At 46.3% G+C, this 23520-nt stretch overlaps 1 protein-coding gene across 1 annotated transcript in view; it reads left to right on the forward strand.

The window, feature by feature from the left end:
* Positions 1–23520, forward strand: part of IZUMO4 (IZUMO family member 4) — a 1032821-nt gene that overhangs the window by 969639 nt on the left and 39662 nt on the right. The window contains exon 6 of the mRNA XM_069620420.1: positions 14311–14358. Coding sequence (XP_069476521.1) covers positions 14311–14358 — 48 coding nt within the window. The remainder of the gene's footprint in view (positions 1–14310; positions 14359–23520) is intronic.

Raw genomic sequence — 23520 nt, forward strand, 5'->3', positions numbered from 1 at the left:
GATTTGAAGACTAAATTTATCTCTGCACCAATCTTAAAACACCCTCGCCCCGAACTCCCCTACATCGTGGAAACTGATGCTTCAAGCCTTGCCATGGGGGCAGTTCTATCACAAAAGGACCCGGTAACCAATCAGTTGCATCCCGTGGCATTTTGGTCCCGCAAATTCTCGCCTCCTGAAATCAATTACACGATTACTGACAAGGAACTTCTGGCTATCAAGTCTGCCTTTAAGGCTTGGCAGCATTATCTGCTGGGGGCCCGACACACCGTTACTGTGATTACGGATCACCGAAACCTGCAATATTTGAAAACCGCAAAAGCCCAATCCTCTAGACAACTCCGTTGGGCATTATTCTTTGCCGAGTTTGACTTCATAATTACCTATCGACCTGGTACAAAGAACGGTAAAGCTGATGCCCTTTCTCGGATGGGAGTGGAAGAACACTTGATCAACCCTAAACCTGTACCAATCATTCCCGAACAAAGAATTCTGGGTGTAATCGCCACAGAATCCATAGAGGAAGTTAAGGATAAAGCCAGGCAACTTGTAACTCCAGCAGACATACAGAATTGGCATCTGCAGGGAAAGGACTTTACAGTAAAGGACAACTTATTGTATTTCCAAGAACGATTATACCTACCAAGCACAGATTTACAGAAAAAAGTAATCTCTTGTTATCACGATTCTTTAATGGAAGGACATCCCGGTATGGCCAAGACCTCAGAAAAGATCAAGCGCTACTTCTGGTGGCCGTCTTGGAAAAAAGATATCAGAGACTTTATAATGTCCTGTGGAGTATGCGCCCAAAACAAGAGTCAAAAGGAAAGACCAGCAGGCCTCTTACGCCCTATTGACATCCCACCTCGCCCTTGGCATACGCTTTCTATGGACTCCATCACCGATCTACCTCCATGCTCCGGATACAATACGATTCTAGTAATCGTGGACTTATTCTCCAAGATGGCGCATTTCATTCCGCTCAAAGGCTTGCCAACAGCAGCCACTCTGGCCCGAGAATTTCTCGAAAACATCGTCCGACTGCACGGTTTTCCTTCGGTTCTAATTTCGGATCGAGGTAGTCAATTTATTTCTCATTTTTGGCGAAGTTGCTGTCGGTCGGCTCAAATTGATGTGAGACTATCGACCAGTCACCACCCTCAGACCGACGGACAAACCGAGAGGACCAATCAAACTCTGGAACAGTATTTACGCTGCATGCTGCAACAAACTCAAAAAACTTGGAAAGACATCCTTTGGATAGCCGAATATGCCTACAATAACTCTGTCCATTCGGGAACTGGGAAAACCCCGTTTTTTCTTTTGTACGGCAGTCACCCTCGAACCTCGGAGTTGGATCCCCTCCAAGATCTTGAAACACCAGCAGTAGACTACCTGCATTCTACAATCACCCAAGCCTTTAAGGAAGCTGTTTATCACCTTCAAAGGGCTAAAGAACAATACAAGAAAGGAGCAGATCAACATCGGAAGGAAGCCCCTCAATATCAAGTGGGGGATCAAGTCTGGTTATCCACCAAATATCTACCTCTAAAAGGGCCACGCACATTCAACCCAAGATACCTTGGTCCCTATTCCATCACTACCATAGTAAACCCAGAAGCGGTCAAGTTGGACTTGCCCCCGCACATGAAGATACATCCGGTCTTCCACGTCTCTCTATTAAAACCCGTGCAACCTCAAACCCGACTAACTAAATCTCCAAAACCTATCCTAGTTGATGGAGAACTCGAGTTTGAAGTCAAAAGCATTCTGGACTCCAAGATCTCCAAATCTAAACTATTTTACCTAATTGACTGGAAAGGCTACGGCCCCCAAGAGAGATCCTGGGAACCTGCTGAATATGTCCACGCTCCTCGCCTAATCAAAAGATTTCACCGAACATTTCCTGATAAGCCAAAACCCCCGGAGAAGCCCGGTTTGGGAGGGGCCTTGAGGGGGGGTACTGTCATGATCTCTGCTTCCAAAAGGTCAGGGTTTTCCCAACTCCCTTGGAAGCAGATCCATAACCCAGGTTCCGAGTGCCAACCAGTCCCAATTGGGACCTTTTGGACCCAGTCCTGGCGCCAGTGGCACCAGGCTCATAAATATGCCCAGTCCCAGGGCTGGAAGCGCCGGGCTCATAATGCTTGGGTGGACTTACCTGCAGCAGACCATGCTGCTTACTTGCCTGCCAGTTGAGCCTCTGATCCTCTTCTGTTTGGAACTACTTTTCCTGTTGGGTGGGGCAGGAGCCACTCCCTAGATTCAGAACACTGGAACTCTTCTGGAAAGCAGGAACTCTTTTCTTACCTAGGCGTGGCTGTGGAAGGAGACACCTAAGCACTACAGGAGGCTATTTAAACCACACCCGATGGATGAATCTTGCTTTGCGTTATTCTGCATCCTCTGCAGCAGAACGCTCATCGTGTCTTCTGCATCTGATCCTGGGCCTAAGGAAAAAGGCTTACCATCCTGAATCCAGTCTTCAGCAACACCTATAAAGACAAGAAAGAACAGGTTAGCATTACGGTCTTCAGTGACAGCTCTTCACTTACCTGGTCCATCGGCTGTCACCAACACCTCGCGCTGCATTCCGGCATCTGAAAGACAAAGGCTTACCTACTCTTCGTGCGCTCCGGAGGTCTTCACACTGCATTCCGGCATCTGAAAGACAAAAGCTTACCAACTCTTTGCACGCTCCGGAGGCCTTCGGCGCTGCATCCCGCATCTGAAAGACAAAACAAGGTGCGTTTAAAGACATTGGGGAACTTTAATACTCACGTGCCATTACTCCTTTCCACATCTAACCCAGTGGGTATTCCGGCACCCTGCAGCCGCTCCGAACTTGTACCTGCAAAATAAAAAGACAGTTAGAGCGCATCGTGAAGCAGGCAACAAGCGCTTACTTACGTGCTTCCAGGCGCTTCTATTCATCACACGGGCTCCATCTTCAACTCACTTCAGCCCGTCATCCGCCATCGCTGGAACCCTGCAAAACAAGAAACATCATTACTAAAGACTTTAAAGACATTAGAATTACTCGAAACTTACCGTTCGTGCAGTAAACGACGGACAGCAGTCCTCTGAAGTCAAGAGGCCTGCTCCCCTTATCCAGTGAAGAAATTGGTTACAGCACCCTGCCCCGAGGCAGATGTAGAGCACGGCGTTCACTTACCTAAGGTGAGAGCGTTAACCTTTGGGGTTCTACAGGAGAAGAGAAAGGGAAGAAGAGAGAGACATTCAATAACCCAGTTCCTTAATCCCATATTTTCTATCTGCAGACATCTTACCCTTCGAGTCAGACATACAGTGCACAGAGGTCCAGCCCAAAGAGCCAGCCGTGTTTTACACATCACCTTTGAAGATACGGTATACGCCCAGTCAAGACCGGCGCCTCTACGGGAATCAGGTGAGCGTTACACCCATCTCTGCTGCCAACTCTTGATCTATATAGTTCCCAACTGCTCCGCTGTTGATGTACGCTTCTACGGCATGCATCTTTGACGATTGTTGGTGGTTTATTAAGATCACAGGTATCGCAAAGTGTGAGGTCAATGGCTCTTTCTCATCACTCGACAAACTGACCTCTACGGTTGCCGAGCTTGGTATTTTTCCGATTCCTTAACTTCATCCTTTTCTGTGGCCCGACTGTCCTCCTTGGGGGTTTTACTGGGCAGTCTTTCAGAAAATGTCCTGGTTTTCCCCAATACAAACAAAGTTGCTGTTGTCTTCTTTTATCCCGTTCTTGTTTTGTTAATGGAGGTCGTATCCCTCCGATCTGCATGGGTTCTACAGCGTTCTCTGGCACCCGTGGTGCGTTGTCTCTAGGCCGAACATAAACTACTCAAGAGTCTTCTTTGGACCGGTCTGCTTTTCGGTCCTGCAACCGATGGTCTAGCTGCACAACCAGATTTATGAATTCGGTACAGTCTCTGCGGGGATCAACTACCTGGGCCAAGACGTCCTTTAATTCGCCTCGTAAGCCTCGATGGAATAACATGGTTCTTTTGTTTTTTGGCCACCTGGCTTCAGCAACCGTCTATTGAAAGTCGCAATGTATGTCAACAAGTCTTGGTTCCCCTGCCGGAGGGATAAGAGTTCGTCATCCACTGCTTGTTCCTGGGTATGGCGAGCAAACAGTTTTTCCATTTCTCTCTGGAACCCCCATAGTCCTGTAACAATGGATCATTATGGGTCACCAACGGCACCGACCAATCCGCTGCACTTCCACTCAAGTATGATAGGATGAAAGCTACCCGAGCTTGGTCATTTGGAAATGCCCCAGGGCGACAAAGGAAATTAAGGCGACACTGATTTATGAATGCTGCATACGTCCGTGGGCCGCCCGAAAACCTTTCTGGTGGTGCCAGGGGAACTGTTCCAGGCTGCGTGATCTGTACTGGTGAGGGGGTATAAGATGGTGAGATAGGATTTTGCATAATTGGATTTCCTCCAGGCAGAGGAGTCTGAGCTGCCTGCGATTGCAAGAACTGTCTGCCGATTCCGTCGGCGCGCTCCTTGGTCACTATTAGGTCTCTTCGCAGTGCATTAGTCTCTTGTCGGGCTGAATGAACCTCAGCACGAAGGTCCCCCAACAATTGGGCCAATTGGTCAATTTCCGATGTTTCCATGGCGCCCAGGTGGATTATTTATGTGAGGCTTCGCGTTCTGTTTCGCTCACCTGGTACCCACGGGGACGCCACCCAGCCAGTTGGTCGTTGGTGCCCTTCTCTATGACTCCCTGGTGTGGTTCTCGGTGTCGATGGGATTCCGCCTGGAAATGAAGACTATATTAGGACTGGACGACCAAGGTAAGTTTTTCCCCACCTGCCTTGTGTTTTCAGCCCCTCCGGGCTCTCTTCTCACCTGGCTGTCGGAATTGGTGAGCTCTCCGTCCTGCTCTCTGGGCAGGTGCGCGTTGTCTTTAGTGGGCGCGGGCGGTCCAGTTACTTCACTGACTGCGGCCCTTGTAGTGTCTTATTGCGATTGATGGTGTTGTTATTCTTGCATGCCTTTTCTCTGTTCTAAAATGTCTCTTTTTATCTCCCTTAGGTGCACGGAGTATCCGCTTGGAGAACTGGGTAGGCTGGTTCTCCCCGGTAGATGTTGGCGCACAATAGCGCTATGATGCGGTAAGGAGGCGCTTTGCACAGCGCAGCGATGTCTTGTCCTCACTGACCTGTGCTTTTCTCTTTTTCGTAGGTCGCAGTGTGCTCCCAGCGCAGATGGAGTGCCGGAGCTATGCCGGTCGAAAATCAGCCAGCCAGGTAAGTCTCTAAGCGCTTTGGGGTTGAAATGTCTCTTTTACCTCCTTTAATAATGTCTTTCTCCCTTTTTCAGGTCCTTCGATCCGGGCAGCAAACTCTTCAAACGGAGCTGCCCAGGAGCTGCGAGCAGTGAAGGATGGAGATTGCAGGTAAGATTCTGCTGCTAACGATGTTCTTTGTTTTCTGCAGGTCCGGAATTCGTCAGGCTCGTGGGAAAGCTGGACACAGTGAGCGTCACGTTGCTAGTAGCAAAGTAACGCGAAGCGTGTTGTCTTGTTCGGGTGTGGTTTAAATAGCCACTGCAAAGTAGTCCAGGTAAAGTAGTCCCTAGGCCACCACACCCAAAACACTAGACTGCATAGCTTGGTTCTAGGTATCAAGCTATGTGGATGCCTCGATGTTGGCTGAAAGCCCTAAAAAGCAGTTCCACAAGCAGATGTCTATCTTTGTTTATGAGCCTGGTGCCAAAGGCGCCAGGACTGGCCCCAAGAGGGCCTGAGAAGTGGATGCCAGGCCTTATAAGCGATCCGAGTCCTGATTCCACCTGGCCAATGGGCTTGCCAGTGGGGATCAGGGCTGAGGGTCGTGACAGAGCCTAGTTATGTTCTAGCATGGAGGCACACATGCAGAGAGGCATCAAGGTGCTAATATCAAATCTCCAAGCTGTCGGCCAGGAAGTTAATAATTACAGAGGGAACAACCAGGTCTTTAGATGTTGTCTCAAAGTCTTAAGTTCCACCATGTCTCTGGTAGGCAGAATCCTGTGCAGTGCCCTTAGGGACGACTACACACAATTAAGACTACAGGTGGTGATACAAGCCTGTACTACTATGTCATAGTGGTAGCAGTGGCGGAGCAGCCAGGCTTATCTCAAGAGTATATGAGCAGTAGCAGAGATTACGCAAAGGGACCACAATTACTGTGACTCAAGCAAACACTGACTCAAGGTTTCAGGTAGAAAAATATAAGTACATTTATTTTTAAACCATTCATTGTAAACACAACACTTCTATGAAACTTCAATAAAAACCACATGTTAAATATACTACAACTAACCAATTCACTTTGTACAGTAAGTCTCAAGGTAAGTACCCTGTGTTGGAATGAACCGGTGTTAGGCACAAAACATGTTACCGCGAATACGATTGCGATCACTTTTTGACAGTTCGGTCTACTAAACAAACGCGTATCTGTGACATGAAATGCTACCGGGGCAAAAACACACTTAGCACCTGAGATACCCAGAGGGAGTTGGAGGCAAAAATCACAGGCAATGTTTTGGTTAGGCAGGCAGAATCAAGAAACACTCAGACAGGAGTTCAAAAGTCAAAGGGCCGGAGCCAGGATCGAAAGACACCGGGGCCAGTTGCCGAAGATCACATGGTCAGACAGTTCACGATTCAAAGCAAGCCAAAAGTACTTCGATATTGTCAATGTTCGGAAGCAAAAGCTATAAGAAGGAGGGAAGACAAGGGCAAGCCTTGAAAATGAAGAAAAGGGATTCACCCAGTTTCCTCAACAGAACACAGTACCTTGTTCCAATGGTGCAGCTGGTGCCCTGGCAGTTGTTCCTGTTGGTTTCCCACAGACCCACGATTCCTGGAGCTTCGTCGAGAAGGAAGGACGTCTGAAGGGTGTCTGCACCACACAGGGATGAGGCCGGCAGCAGCGACACAGAATAAAAGGTGCGCTCCTTAAAAACAGGAGAGGCTCTTCAGGTGGCTATCCGGACCACGGAATAGGGTCCTCTGACTGAAGAAGATGAGCTGGTTATCCCCACCAAGCTCAAGGGAAGAAGACTCCGGACTGGATCTTCTCTGAGTCGTTGAAGGGTAGATAGCTCAGGACTGCAGCAGGGCTTCACCGGGACGGGGTAGTTGCAGCAGCCGCCGTTCTCTCTGCTTCTCTTCGGTTCCTTGTAGTTCCAGGTGGTGACTCTCTGACTTCTAGCCCAAGAGACCTGCCTTTTATGCGAAAACCCCCATTCACGCAGCCTGGCTGTGAATCACCCAGCAGGGGGATTGGCCAGCCCGGACAACTATCCTGGCCAATCATGACAAAGTGCAACTTGGGTTTCCTAGGATACCCTGTGCAGAGGGTGACTACACCCCTCTCACACATTCAGCCCACCTAGACACCTAGGCGCCTTGAGGAGGGCTTCTGAGGAGAAGCCCGCCAAAAGACAGTGAACAAAGAAGGCGAAACTGGTTTGCCGTGCAAAGTAAAACACAAGAAGGACTTTAACAAAAATAAATGGCGAATAAACCCAACCGGAGCCAAAAGAAAGACGATTTGGTCAAGCAGGTTTATGTTCGAGGCTGATATAATAGCCAAGTACAGTACCATGTTTATCTAATATAATCGCAGTAGAAAAGTTAGGGTAGATACCACTGCCACCAGCCAAGTCTAAATGTTAAAAGAGTGAAACAATGCTCTAGGAGGTACAGATAAAAAGGGATACGCGTTAACCCTTTCCAGTACTCCATGGAAGTTGGGGTGTACTGGATCTGTGGTAGATTGACTAAGTAAAGTTGATGGTAACTTTACCCTTTTCTGGGGGACAGTAGTCGCCTCAGAAATGGAGTCAAGGGAAGTCTCAAAGACAACCCTGTGCCACGGCACTGAAGGTGCTGTGTGACACACACAAAGAAGGGGGCTACTGAAGTGGTGTACTTCAGAGTCCACACTCACAAAAACAGATGGAAACACATAGCAAAATACAGGTAAGAGTGGGGGGAAAGCTCTCACTCTTACCAAGTGGAAAAAAAGAAACTCCAGAAGTCCAGCAAAGCTGCTGGGGGACTCCCTAGGTGAGGGAAATTAGCCATAAATGAGAATTCTCCCTTACAGTCTCGAAGTGAAAAGGGAGACAATTCCAAAGCTTTAAAGCCTGGTCAGCAAATGTGATATCACCCAGTTTATGTCTTATGTATTTAGGAATGGTCAGCAGCTTAGCAGAGGCAGATCTAAGCTGTCTCCCAGGAATATAATGAGAGAAACAATTCCTAGTCAGCATGGAACCTGGTTTGTCCTGAAATTCAACGTTACTGGTCACTGGCAACCAATGTAGAGTACAAAGAGCAGAGTCAATATGGTCACAGCTCTTGAGATGGAAGATTAGCCTTGCAGCCACATTTTTAATATTCTGCAATTTAGCTAAAGGTTTGTTTGGGATCCCTAGGTAAATGCTATTGCAATAGTCAAGATGACTGGATATAAAGGTGTTGATTTGTTTCATTTTTTCTGAAAAAGAGAAGTAGAAGCTTTTTAAGGTTTTCAGTTGAAATAAGCAGCTACTAGTCACCTTACTGATTTGTCTGCTTAAAGTCAAGTCAGGGTCTAGTCAAATTCTGAGGTTATGTACTAAATCTGATGGCTTGGGGTAGGGGTAGGGGTAGGGGCATTGGTGACCAGAAGTCCTATTCCCAATGGATTCCTCAACTAGTTTGTTGATCTTGGGTGGAAAATGCACTGTTTTCTTTTGATTGGTCCAAAAGATAGGGTCCATTCCAATGCCTTCCACAGAGGAATATCATGATCCATCGTATCAAATGATGCCGATAGGTCTAAAAGGATGAGCATTGCCATTCCTCTAGTGTCTACTGGTGGCACTTTATTTACGGGGCAATGAGTGGCAGTGGAAGGACAGGAAAGTTACATTTGTGATGGACAATGAGGGAGTGATGGCTTTGGTGAATAGGCAGTATACAAGGGAGGTCTGGGTGTTGCGGCTATTGAGGAGACTTGTGTTGGAATGCCTGTGCAAGAATGTTGTCTTTAGAGTTAAGCATTTACCTGGTCTGGCCAATAGATTTGCTGGTGCCCGGTCTCGTTCAGTGGGTAAGGTTCCGTTGGTTGGAAACTGAGGCAAAAGAATGGCAGATGCGGGTGCTGGCGGAACTGTGGAGACGGGGTGAATGATGGTCATGCAGTTTCTAAAAGGATCCCTGGTGCAGTTAACGTGACTGGCATATTGTCATGTCTGCCCCTGTTCCTGCCTCTGATTACTTCTCTGTGAACACCAAGATGAGACTGCCTACAGACTTGCGTTACAACAAGCAGCAGTTTGGCCATAGAACAGCACCAAGACCATTCTATTCCTGTTGGAGACTCACAGGGAAGTTTCCATGGAGATGTGCTGCGTGTCTGGGACGCCGCACTCCCCGTCCGGACGCTGTTGTCAAGGGCCGTCATGTGATCAAAGACATCACCTGACCGGAATGCGTCTTGTGACAGTATTTAAATAAGGTAATGGTGGGCATCCGGTGCTTCTGATAAGCGTTTACATTTCCTGAAGCTCCGGCTACATATGTGCACCTTGCTACCTTGTTTTCCTTCATTATTCCTGGGTTGATTCCAGCGTTCCTTCCTGGGTCCACAGCATTACGTCTTGTCAGGACCCTCGCCCAAAACCCCCTCTGGCAAACCCATTGGCCAGGTGGAGTCAGGACTCGGGCCTCTAGAGCCTGGCATCCTCTTCAAAATTCCTCATGGGGCCAGTCTCATACACCATGAAAGACAATGTGCTTGGGAACTACTTTATTGTAGTGTCAGCCAACATGGAGGCATACACATAGCTTGGTTCCAAAGAACCAAGCTATGCGGTCTAGTGTTTTGGGTGTGGTAGCCTAGTGACTACTTCACCTGGACTATTTTGTTGGGGCTATTTAAACCACACCCGAGCAAGACAACACGCTTCGCGTTACTTTGCAGCTTGCAACGTGACGCTCACCGTGTCCAGCTATTCCCTCGAACCTTGGAGAAGCAGAACCTGCTAGGAGACAAAAGGAACATCATTAGCAGCAGCATCTTACCTGGAGTCTTCATCTTTAAACACTCGCAGCTACTGAGAACAGCTTCCTCGAATCTGCACGCCTCCCGGACAGAACGACCTGAAAGAGGAAGAAAGAGGCAACATTAAAGAAAGCAGTAGAGACATTTACAAATTACGAACTGTTCAAAAGGCTTACCTGGCTGGTCGCCTCTCGGCTGGCACCACTCCGGACATTCCACTTGCGCTGAAGAACACTGCAACCTACAAGGAAGGAAAACACAGGTTAGCAATGGCAAGACTTTGCAGCGCTGCGCATAGCGCTTACTTACGGCATCATAGCGCTCTTAATGCACCATCATTTACCAGCGGGGCTCAACCAAGCCAGTTCGCTGCGCTGAAGCTCCGCATACTTAAGGGAGAAAAAAGAGACATTTTTAAACAAAGAAAGGCATGCAGGATAGCAACAAAACTAAAGAACAGCAATAAGACCTACCTGAACAATATCAAACGGGCCGGCATCAGTGAAGTAACTGGACCGCACTCGCCCAAGAAAGACAACGCGCCCCTGCAAAGAAGGCAGGACAGAGAGCACGCCTAATTCTACCACCAGGTGAGGAGAAGGCACCAGAGGGACTGAAATCATATGGGGATGGAGGGAGGATACGTACCCCAGTCGGTCAGTCTTGAACACAGTCCTCCTGTATTTTCAGGCAGAACCTTCCCCGCAGACCACATCTGGGCAAAGCTGAGAAGCATACCAGCGAGTAACCCGGCTGGGTGGCGTCCCTGTGGATACCAGGTGAGCTTAACACGTCTGCACTCTGATTACCCAGTACTCCAACTACGGCCTGTTTGAAGGAACCGCTATTTCCATTTCCACAGCATTACATTTTCATTCTGATTACCCAGTAACCGGACTACGGCCTGTTTGAAGGAACTGCTATTTCCATTTCCATAGCATTATGGTTGCATTCTGTTTACACGGTAACCCGACTACGGCCTGTTTAAATGAACTGCTATTTCTACTTCCAAGGCATTACATCTGCATTCGGATTAAGGAACTGCCTAAACCATTTCCTTGCACGTAGCGCCTTTCCACGGCATCTACCTGCTGCAAGAACTTAGTCCAGCTACAGTGTTTATCCAGTTATTGCTTCAATCTCTGGACTCTATCTATCAATGCACCTACCAAGTTATTTTGGACTCTCTGTTCTGTTTCCTTGCTACGAAGATCCATCATTGTGAACTTTGATTCCTCCTTGTACTGGCTTCCAAGGACGTGCACAGGACTTGTGGACGCTCTCCAAAGGATATCAAAAGTGCACCAACCCGATTCTAGTGCGGCCCTCGTGGCGTACAGGTATAGCACCCTACTAATCCTTCCTTTCCCTGTTTCGTGTCTTCTTGAATTTCCTTCTTGATCATCTGGGACGTTCTCGCTTATTCCTACGGTAAGGGACACATCAGGTACTAACATCTGAGGTGCATTAGGAAAGGGGTGGTGTTGATTGTGTCTAACTGATTCATACTGAATCTGGTGATCTTGCCTTCCTAGGAGAAGACAAGGAATTGAACACCAGTCGACCCAGAAGTCTGGATCCATTGTTATCCGCCTGGTCATCTCCTACAACTTGGTGGATGCTTCACCCTTTCTAGTGATTCAACCATCTAGCTTTGGTTACTATCAGCTAGTGAGGTACAGAATTTGGAAGGTCTGTTATTCTTCTAAAGACTTCAAGGTAGAAAAGGGGGAGCCTCATTGTCAATCAGGACCTAACCATGTTTTTGGTAAGTCGTTGCCAGTTATAATTATACCTTAGTGACCAGGGTTTTGACACATAGCTGCTGGCCTCGAAAGAATAACTGAAAAGTGCCAACAATGCACCAGCCTTCCCAGGCCTACAGATAAATGCTCTAAACGCCTGCACAGGACGTTTAATGTGATAAGGTGTACCATGCTTGTGGAGGCACCAATGGAAGACTGATGATGCCTTTACAATAATAAGCCTTCCCCGACAGATTTACAGAGGGTTAACTTTCAAAACCAGATCTGAGTTGTTTCCGATATTGCCCATATGCGGCTAACAAAGCAGTAGACACCAACCAGTAGGTGTTATATAAGGCTGTATAACTATCAACTGTCGAAATGTTAGCCATGTATTCTGTCTATTACCATGGTGAAGACATCCTGGTAATCATCTACTCTGCCGTTTGAGGGGGTGGTCAATGTGTGTTGTTGTTGACAAGTTGTTTACCTGTTTTAGAATTGCTCCTTTAATTGCTGGAGGAGGAGTTGTGGATTTCCACATTCTATTATGAAGTGGTCTGGGAATCAGGTGGAGAGAAAATATACAGGAGGCAGCTGGAGGGTTCATATGCAGAAGCCAAAGTAGTAAGGTCGGAATATGGCCAGATTAAGTGGAACCTTAGCCAACTGTTGCCTATGTTATTTTGGCTAAGGAGGGAAGGGAAGATGGCTGATCTATTGGTGATCCACTTAGGTGAGAATAATTGTACCCAAATGACAGGATTGGAAATAATAAGCTGGTCAAAAAGGACCTGAGGGACATACAGAGGATGCAGCGGATATGAGAGTGCTTTGGATACAGCATTGTTTCGAAGGATGTGGAGGGGAGCATGGAAGCCTGCATAGTGAACAGTGCTCAGGAGGAGATCAGGATGGAGATATCTGGCTTTAATAGGGGCATAGGTATTGGTGTGGTCAAACCTGAAGACTTATGTTTTGTGACCTTGTGTATTTTATAAGAGACAGGGTTCACTTATCATTCCTGGGCAATTTACCTCATGAAAGTGATGAAAGTTGTGGAGGAATGTGTGAAGGAAGCACAGGGAAGTTCATAGACAGGGGCAGAGGAACACTAACTGGGGAGGTTTCCTCTGACTAGCAAGGCAATACAGAAGTAGGTTCTATAGGTAAATGCTTAAAGGTAAATTATGGTTGGTTTATATTAAAGATTGAGGAAGAGGGAGAAAGTTGGTCAACCTAATGCAAAAGCAGGTAGGTATGCCAAAAAAGGGGATGAGGTAAAGAAGTCTGGGGCAGAAAAGGTTCAGGCTATGAAGACTGGAGAACCAGCGTGGGAAAAGATTGTGTAACTAAAAAGTTAAAAATGTTAAAGCGAGGGAGAGAGGTTGGGAAAACAGGTATCAAGAGATCGGTCAGGAATGTCGGTATGAAAGGAGGTTCAAGGTTGAGGCATGAAATGATGTGTAGTAATGCACCTGACTGAAATAAAGTAACCAAGCTCAATTTAATTATATGTGTGGTTGGTAATTTGCACCGTCCCTCCCAAAAGGGGCCCTGTGAGTAGGAGAGGCATCAATTTCTGAGCTAAAAGAACAGTGTGAGAATGGGGGAAGTGTTGCTCCAAGCAGGGTGACCTCACTGCCAGCTGGGTTGAGTATAGGGTTTGCTGTGATAGTAGGGTACTGGTTTAGGGCGGGTTGGTTTTATGGTAGTGGCTGCTGTATTATTTTTACAAGGTCTTACATTAAGGCTGTGCGTTGAGATCATACCAATGGTGAAAGGCGGTATACAAATTCCCATTAACATAACATGTTAGGTTGTGTTAGGTTGATGCTAAGATTTGCATAAGAGGGTTGAAGCTGGTCTACCTGCTCTAGGAGGGGCAGAAACGCAAAAGGGGGCAAAGTGAAGAGATAAAGAAGAAAAAAGGCATAAGAAAAAAGTAAAATGGGGTCAAAGACGATAAGGTTTGGACAATGACTACTGAAGAAGAGGCGTGGGAAACGATTGTGTAAATATAACGATGGAAATATTGATCGGAGGAGACGCTGTGGGAAAACAGCTCTCAAGACATCGGTGGGGCATGTCGTGAGGGTAAAGATTGGAGGATAATAGTGATTAATGAAGAACTTGCAGTAAATAAAGCAGACTTTCATCAACTAAATCATATTTGTGGCTAGCCATTTGCACTATCCATTCATATGTGCCTGCCTTGCTTGAAACCCTTTTTATGTTACACAAGCGAAATATGTTGGAGGACAATTTTCATAAAACCAACACACACGCATATGCAACCTGTGAATACTTGTTTTGGGACTCAAATTCATCACAGAGAGTTGTTTGTTTTTGACTATGGGAATTTCTGTCAATTAAACTTCAACAATGGAAATATTGGAGGTTCACAGCAAGTGCATGTGTGGATATTAGTATTATATATTATGCAACATATTACTTGAAAATATACCTTCGCCGCCCACTTTTATCTTTTCTCATTTCTTAAGGTCAACTGAGAAGTGGAAAATGGCCCTGCAAAGTCTCCCTGAATACATGTAAGTCTGAGATTGCTGGGGTGAGTTTTGGGTACTATATTATCTTTGAATATTAGGCTTGGTGAGCATAAGAAAAAAACATTTACCTGAAGAACTGCTCCTCTCCAGTCTTTCAATGTTTGTTCATGTGTGCATGTAACTGACAAAACATGTAGATAAAAAGTAATCGAAGTGTATAGATTCTGATTCAAGGCGGTGCTTGCATGTCTATTTTTCTCAAAATGTCAGTACCTATAATTCAGTCGGCTGTTATTAACAAAATTGACAAAACAAAGTGCAAAATATTTATGATAGTAAATTACTCAGATCAGGGTTCAACTATGAAACTAATATATGTGCCAGCTATGAGGTCACTTGATTGTGTACATATTAATTCGGAAACATTTGCTTAACGAGAGATATGACGAAACCAGACCCCCATCCCCATTATGCCTAATCATCACATGTCACCTGACATTAGAAATACATTTTAAAAAAAGTGATTTTGATTCAAAAGAAAGTGATGCATTTCTTGAACATAGCTAGTGTGTGAGTTCAGGGATACATAATATCCCTCCTCCCAAGACCTGGCAATATTTGCATACTGTGGTACCTTGAAAGTCCTGTTGTCATTAAATGTTTGCACACATATTTGTGTCAGAAGTGACCTCATTTAGCCGTTCTGGAGGTGAGGTGCGGCTTGACACCCCTGACGCGTTACGAGGTCTTTTTCGCTTTAGTCCTTGTTCATGTGATTAGGAGTACAGGTGATTTTTTCAATTCAGTGCGCAGCCAGGGAGCCTGTGGAGTGGTATGCCGCTGGTTGAGAGGCAGTGTGGCTGTGCGGATGCAGGCTTTTCTGGCCCCAGCTGCGGGACCAGACGTGGGCCTGGGCTCGGCCACACGCTGTGTGAACCTCCTGTGGTGAAGACCCGAGCTGAGACCTACAGTGGTTGACACCCTCAGCAGGCTGATAGGGGGAGTTCTGCCAGGCCGGGTTTTACCAGGTTTTACCAGGTGAAGGGGGCGAGCGTGAGGGCATGAGGGACCTAGGGCTGACCACACTAGTGGCAGTGCTGCATCCCAGTGCCAAAACCCATGGTCCACAGTGGTCTGTTGGGGCTTTGTTGGAGTTTTGCTTAACGCTCCCCAGCGATTAGCAAGTGTGGTGCTAAGTGCCTATAGTCTTGCAGCCCAGCATATTGGTGATTGTGATCCAAGCTTTGAAGTTAAGAAAACATCTACAAGTTTGGAAACTGCAAAGTAAGTACCGCAGTAATCACTGGCAGTCAGTCTGCCGTGCTGCTGTTCTCTGGTTATAATATACTAGTGGTTCCGGGTGTAACATATGCATTGTAGCATATCTTAAAGGTCAATAATTGTCAGTAATTCATAGGGTCACTTCTGTCCCTCTTCTTAAATATTCGCTTCCAGGAATGGGGCGTAGGTCCCTGTGACTTATTAATGGCCACCACCGATCGTTACCAGGAAGGGGGCATAGGTCCCTGACTTGTATTAATGGTCATTTAAAAGGCTAAACATATAGGTAACTGTCTTCTATTGAATTTGGAAGGAATATTTGTATCAGATGGAATCAGAGGTATTTGCGGTAAAAGAACAGTATCTAAGTTCCATCGATTACTCTGGCAAATTTGATATGTCTTTGTAGATGCGTAACTGTCAACCTTGTTCCATTGCAGAGTGCCTGTTATGTCATACGATTGCGTAGTAGCATATTAACAGCACCTACTTTCAGTTTTAGCTCGTAAGGAGGCATTTGTCCTACAGCGTTTCGCTCTTTAGAGACTGAAACGTTGAGACGGTAATTAACTGTTCATTTACACTGGAACTGCCATGCCCCGTGTGAAGAGAAGTGTGTATGGATAGAAGTAACTTGACATTTTTCTGAATTTTCCGATAGTGGAAGGTGAAGGTGACTGCGTAGAACCATGCTCATTCTGTTTGTTATAATGATAGCTGTTGTTGAATTGGAAGGGCACACATAAGTGCACTTTGCCATTTGGATAACAGAGGGCAACCTAACACTGATAAATTGCATCAGCTGAGTATGGAAACATACCTAAGTGTTTTATATATATAGATTTGATACAACATAGTGTTAAACCGCTACAGAGCTAGTGACTTACAACAGCTTGCCGAATAGTAAGATGACCAAGAAGGGCAGTTGTAACTTAAGGTCCAGCAGTACTGAAAAGGGAAATAACGGAATTGGGCAGGGCACCCTTGGGGGAGACGAGAGTGATGGCCAGCTGGTAATGCAAGAAGTATAGCCTTCTGGTAAAAGTCTTGAAGGCAAGACCACACTTTTTTTGGAGTGCAAAAGGCAGACAGATTGCAAAATAGTGGGGAAAGTAGCTGCATTGAATGATACGAATGGAACCAAGTCTACGGTTATAGATAACAATTCACTCCTGGATCTATACTATTCGTTTCAGAACAAAATAAATAACTTGCTGTGCATGGAGTGGTGGAAGATTTGGGGAAGCCCAATGCTGCACACTTTGCTCATACTTCGGTAGGAGTTCTACCTAGTAGCTGCCTCTCAGATACGCCTGACTTATTTGTTGAACAATCAAGTGAGGATTTGGAACTATACATAGTGCAATAATGGGCACCCTGCAGTTTTCCATATCACCATTATTAAAGTTATGCAACAGGGGGGTGCTGTGGAGCAGCGCGAGGATGCAGACCTAATCCTTGTTGCTCCACTGAGACCGTCGTAAATCCTGCTTTAAACATCCTGAATTCAGCTGTTATTGATCGATAATAGCTCAACACATGCTTTCTGAAGGTCCCCTCCGCGGAATGATCTCTCCAGCAAGGTGATACAACAACCGATCACACTATAATCTGATTCGGCATGATGAACACGCAATTCCGGGCCCTATCTTGCCGGAATCACAGAGCTGGGAAGGACCCTTACTTGCGGGACAACCCCGTGAAAACACTGGTGGTGTGCAGTGACGGGCTCTAAGACATGCGCGATAACCTGCCTCTCACACCAGATCCGGTTGGTGACATAGGACTCTACTGAAACGGAGGCCCATCTGCAGATACCACCCCTCAGCATGGAGCTCACACGCTAAAGTAGCCTACAGGTGAGCGAGCGCGGCTGTGGGCAACGGCAACTATTATAGACATTATCATCCACTGAACTTACTTAAGGACCATCATTGTGATCCCTCTCAGAGCCTGCTCCATGTTGCGGAGGCCCTTTCCGACGCAGTTAGGGACATCAGATGTCACGCTGCCAGACGGCGAGCTGGAAGGGGGAACCACAGACTAGCAATCGGGAGGGCAATAATATGCACAGAAGAAGACGCTGCATCTGCGAGGGATCCCCTGTGCCATTTGACAACGAGTCAGTCGGCTAAATCCGGGTGAAGAGGGATTATTAATCGTGAGAGGAGGCACCGGTTTAAAATCACGGTAACGCCCCCCGGACCAAGAGGCTTACAGAGTACATCTGATTAGACGAATAAAGACTGAGGCAGAATTCCAGGATTGACACGTTCAAACGCTTGCACTGGAGGTGGCACCTTCAAACAGACAACAACTAGCAAATGCCAGATGAGAGGCCCCTGATGGACTCTACCAAGCAGTGCAACATACTTATGCCCTGCCAGTGTGAATAAACACGGAAGTCAGAAGGACCCTGGAGTAGCACAAACCAGGAACGCACTGGGGCCACGGACGCACCTAAAAAACAAGAAAACCGATAAAATCTATAACATATCAGCAAGAAAGATACGAGGAACCTAAAGATGTCCCGAAGGTAGTCGGATCAAAGAACAGCCCCCAGAGATAGACCAACTGGAGACCATTCTGAGGAGCACCTGAAAAATGGTGAAAGGTCAGCAGAAGATGGAATCATATGTCGGCCCCAGGCCTAAATCGTCCAAACAAGCCCCTGACCAGCAAGAAGGAGACCTGAATACACCGGCAGAGACGGGCGGACCCCTGGAGAATCTCATGACAGCAATTCAGGACACACAAAAAGCACTGGAAACCAGGATCCAGGAGGTAGTAGTTGATGCATCACTGGTGCGAGCAGACTTGGGGAAGGTGAATGAAAGAGTGGCAACGGTGGAACAACGGATAAGTGACTTGGAAGATGTAGTCGAGACTATGTGCAACAAGATTCAAGGCCTTATGGGGGCCACAAAAAACCCCTTGAGGGTAGAGCTGAGAATGCCGAAGGGCAGTCTAGAAGATGCAACATATGCCTGGTGGGGGTTCCGGAACAGATAGAGGGCGACAGCGCAGAAATCTTTGTGGAAAAGGTAGTGCTAGACGTACTATGTCCCTGTGGCCTTTCCAAATTGTTCACGGTGAAGAGAGTACACAGGGTGCCTGGTCGCCCCCCACCTCCGGGAGCTCTACCACAGGCTATAGTAGCCAAACTACTCAACTTCAGAGACAGTGACACGATCCTACAAGGAGCCAGGAAACAAAGGAACGTCCAGATGGAACACGCACGGATGCTGATATTTCCGGACTTTACACAAGAAGTCCAATGAAGGGGATAATGAGGGGCGCACATTTATAGTCCGATGCACATTAGAGGGTCACAATCTATGTATAGTGAATTTGTATGCCCCCAACTCAGATAGCAAAGCCTATTTCCAAAAAGTGGGCGAGCAGGTGGGAATAGGTCAGATATTCTTATCTGGGGAGGGGACTTTAATTGTTACATGGACCCAAACAACGACCCTGATCAACTTGTTCCCTTAACAAAACAGTACAGGAATCAGACTTACAGGAACTATGGAGGGGATCACATGGAAATGATAGGGAATATTCTTTCTATTCACCCGTACACGGGACACATTCCCGCTTGGACTACCTATTTACAGGTGCCGAACACGCACATAGATTTTCACAAACTGAATATTTGGGGATGTTGATCTCCGACCATGGCCCACTGATTTCAATGTTGCAATTGGGACGACGCCTCATGCGATACTAACCTGGAAATTAAGGATAGAACAACTCAAAGACGGGGCCTTCAAAGCAACCATGAGGGATAAGATTGTCTCCTTCCTGACAACAGACGAAGGATGGGTAGACCAGGTGGGGACCCTGTCGGAGGCCCTTAAGGTGACAATACGAGGGGTGTGTATCTCGAAGACGGTGGGTATTAGGAATACCCTCTCCAGGAAATTGAAGGAATCTGAGGGGGTGATTAGAGGGTTAGAAATTGACCTGGGGAAGGGGAAGGCAGTGGGACAAGACCTGGCGGAAGCCATTAAAGCTCATACCATACAACGAGACGCCTTGTCTAAATTCGATAAAGATAGCTACACCAAAAAGGTACACAGAGAAGGAGATCAAGCGGGTCGGCTGTTTGCGTGATTGATCCGTAAGGAACACGCAAGGGGAGTGATCACGCAAATTACCAATAAGAAGGGATCCAGGGTGACTACCCAACAACAGATTAATGAAACATTCGAGAATACTACACATCTTTATATTCGAGTGAAGGTACATACTCGGAGCTGCATGCTTCTGACCTGCTAGAAATATCAAGAATGCCTGAACTGACGACACCCAAGAAAGAAGCTCTGGAAACTCTTATAGGGATCGATGAAATAGAACGGGCACTAGAACCCATGCAGAAAGGGAAACCCCCTGGAACAGATGGCCTAGCGGTGGAATATTACTTAGAGTATGCCGAAATACTACTCCCAGTGTTACAGAGAGTTTACACAGAGGCCCTCACTCGAGGAGCTCTCCCAGAATCAATAGGAGGGGCATTAATTATGGTCATTCTGAAGCCCCGAAAAGACCCACTCTTATATGGATCATATAGACCCATATCCCTCTTGAATGTAGATACAAACATTTTAGGGAAGGTAATTCCATTGAGGCTAGAAAAGGCGGTTATTGATATCATACATCCGGACCAATGCAGTTTTATAGGGGGGCAAAACACCTCCATGAACATCAGCAGACTACATTTCGTAATGTCACAAGCTCCCCACTCGGAGGAGGAACTGGCTTTGATGAGCCTAGACGCTACAAAGGCCTTTGACTGCATGGAGGTGGTTATTCAAAGTTCTAGAGGGATAGGAGTGGGACCCACAATGCAAAACTGGATTTGGTTATTGTATCCTAGCCCACAAGTAAGAGTGAAAACAGGGGAGTGGATATCAGAGAAATGGACACTAGAACGGGGCATGCAACAAGGCTTCCCAGCATCACCAATATTATTTGCCCTGGCACTGGAACCCCTGGCGGGATACTTCAGGCACTATATTCCAGAGACAGGGATCATTGTCGGTGGCATAACGCACAATATATCATTGTATGCGGACGATGGTCTGATATATGTGAACAACCCCAGATACAACATCTCAATATTATTAGATGTACTGTCTAACTTTAAGAATCTATCAGGTGATAGTATTAACGAGAGAAATCCTTGATGTTCCCGCTGGGAAGAATGAGTACACAACCCGTAGACTCGCTCCCACAGGGAAGCATTCGCTGGAAACCAGAGTCATTCCGTTACTTGGGAATTACAATTTTCCATAACATAGAAGAAAAATTCGAATTTAACACGGGAAGAACACTGGCCGGTATAGGAGACTTTATTAATTTCTGGAAAACCCTACCAATCTCTCTCAAGGGGAAAATAGCACTATGTAAAATGGTGGTACTACCCAGACTATTGTATCACTTTGTTAACATCCCATACACAATTAAAAAAAAATGTTTTAAGATGTTAGACACCTATATAGGAGAATTGCTTTGGGGCTCAAACAGACAGAGGGTGGCACTCACTACTCTGCGCAGACCACACACAGAAGGGGGACTCACACTACCGGATTACGAAGCGTATTATGCAGCGGCTCAATTGCAGGCAGTTTCCAATTAGGTACGCTCACCGGGAGGAGACCTGAAATGCCTATTAGAAGATTTCCCGTTGCAAAAGAGGGGGATTCAACTATTGTGGGACACGATAATCACCAAGGGAAACAACCCATCTATGCGATACCCAGAGAAATATGGAGACAGATATTAGGGAATTCAAGACCTCCCCCTGTAAAGTCCAGACCTACCATTGAGTTTTCGACCCAGAAATCAGGGGAATATTAAGGAATCTTGATTGGTCCAAACTACATAGCAAAGGGTGCACAACATTAGGAGACTTATATGAGGGGGGATACTTCTGCCATTCCAGGACAGGAATCAACAATATGATATGTCCAAAGGGACCTTCCTAAATTATGCCTGAATCGTAAAAAGGATAACCAACCTATGGGAGGAAACTCCGACAGAACCAGAAAATAACCCCCTAATACATCAAATACTACACATTACAAATAGCCGAGGTGTGATATCCACTCTTTACCGACAGATTATAGATCAGAAGAAACTCCCGGAACTAGCCGTGAAAGCAAGATAGGAAAGAGACATTGGGAGGGAGATACCTGTCGAACAGTGGATTAAAATATGGGAACAAACCCGTAAGGTGTCTAGAAACTCCAGATTCAGACTGGTACAATATAACTTCACCCATAGAGTATACATGACACCGTCCCAACTACATATGATTAGCCCGCAACACCCTCATACATGTCTGAGATGCAAGGAAGCCACAGCAGGTTTCTGGCATGTGACCTGGGATTGTTTGATAATCAAAGAATTCTGGGAAGAGGTGGTAAATAAGATTAATACCTGGACCAACAGCAATTATGTGGGTTCAACTGAAACATGTTTGTGGGGGTTGTTACCAGGGGGAAAAGAAACAAAATCCAAAAGGAAGACAGTAGCCTTTCTAGTTATATTGGCCAAGCGCAGAATTGCAATTTCATGGAAAAGCACGAAGGGCCCATCAATGCAACTGTGGCTCAAAGATGTATACTGCCGGGGGACGGCAGAGATGGAACTACTCAGGGATCAAACCCCGGCAGACGCTGAGATGGACAGCAGTATGGACTGGAGTCAATGCTGAACGAACTAATGAACACACCTGATCTGCGCCCCCCATGAAAGGGAAAATAGAAAGACTAATCTGCCAAAGAGCATAAGACAACTGCGAAAAAGAAGCCACATAAGACACTGAGATGATGATCTGTATCACTTCAGTGCTGATGACTGTCTGCCCCTGTGTGATAAACAGGAGCGAGATATGTGGATTATGAACTTTGGTGAGGCTCAAGATAGGCATCCGTTTGACAACTACTGAATTAAATGCCCACACCAGTGTGGTAAACAGTTGCATATACAAATATTGGTACCTCGAGAACCCTCACATCGGAAAATATGTTGAAGAACTATGTGATACCTAGAGATAATAGCTGTACCGTTAGAACATCTACGCTAGTGAACGAATATTGTTGAATGCTGTAACCACTTTTTCAATAAACAAATTTAAATTAAAAAAAATAATAATAATAAGTTATGCAACAGGATTTACAAGAACATATTTTACCAGAGTGCCATGCTTCATGGATTGAGAAACTGCAAGTTCATTCAAAAGTGGGGAGATTGCACCATGGCCCTCCGCCAAGGTTGTAATGAGGGCCATAGACTTTATTGAGTTCATGGAAAACGCAGAAGTCCTTACAACAATGGTTCATTGTTATTCAAGTGCGACAATCGACTTGATTATGACCCATATTTCTAGTTTTCTGAAGATGGGGTTCAACATAGAGATCGCCTCACAACTTACCGGAAGGGATAGAGTAGCCCTTGCGGAAGATAACATCGGTGGGTGAGTTCACTGGCTGAAGCATGCCCATTTTACAATGGGCCAGAAGGAGCAACCCCCTGGTGAGCGATAGTAGGGGATTTCCAGTGGCATAGGTGGGTTAAAAACAATTACTACTACTAGTACGGGCAGGACAGTGGTCAATGAGAAGGCTGTTGATAAGAATGATAACAGAACTCAAGAGTGCGACTGGCTTACCAGCTTTCTACCCATGAACCCGAGCAACAGACCATGATCACCATCCATACTAACATGGAATACTACGGGCCACAGCCATTTCATCAGTGCCCTGGGTGGTGACACAATTTTGGATAAGAATGATATTGTCCTCATTCTAGAGAGATGGCCGATGGTAATACAGTTTATCAAGCTCTGGCCAAAAGGGGAACAGCAGGGAGACCCAAGGCTGATTGCGATATGTAAAGATCTTGTCTCATATGCAG

This window comes from Ambystoma mexicanum, chromosome 1p (genome assembly GCF_040938575.1).
Source record: "Ambystoma mexicanum isolate Mex_15411 chromosome 1p, UKY_AmexF1_1, whole genome shotgun sequence".
NCBI classification, from domain to species: Eukaryota; Metazoa; Chordata; class Amphibia; order Caudata; family Ambystomatidae; genus Ambystoma; species Ambystoma mexicanum.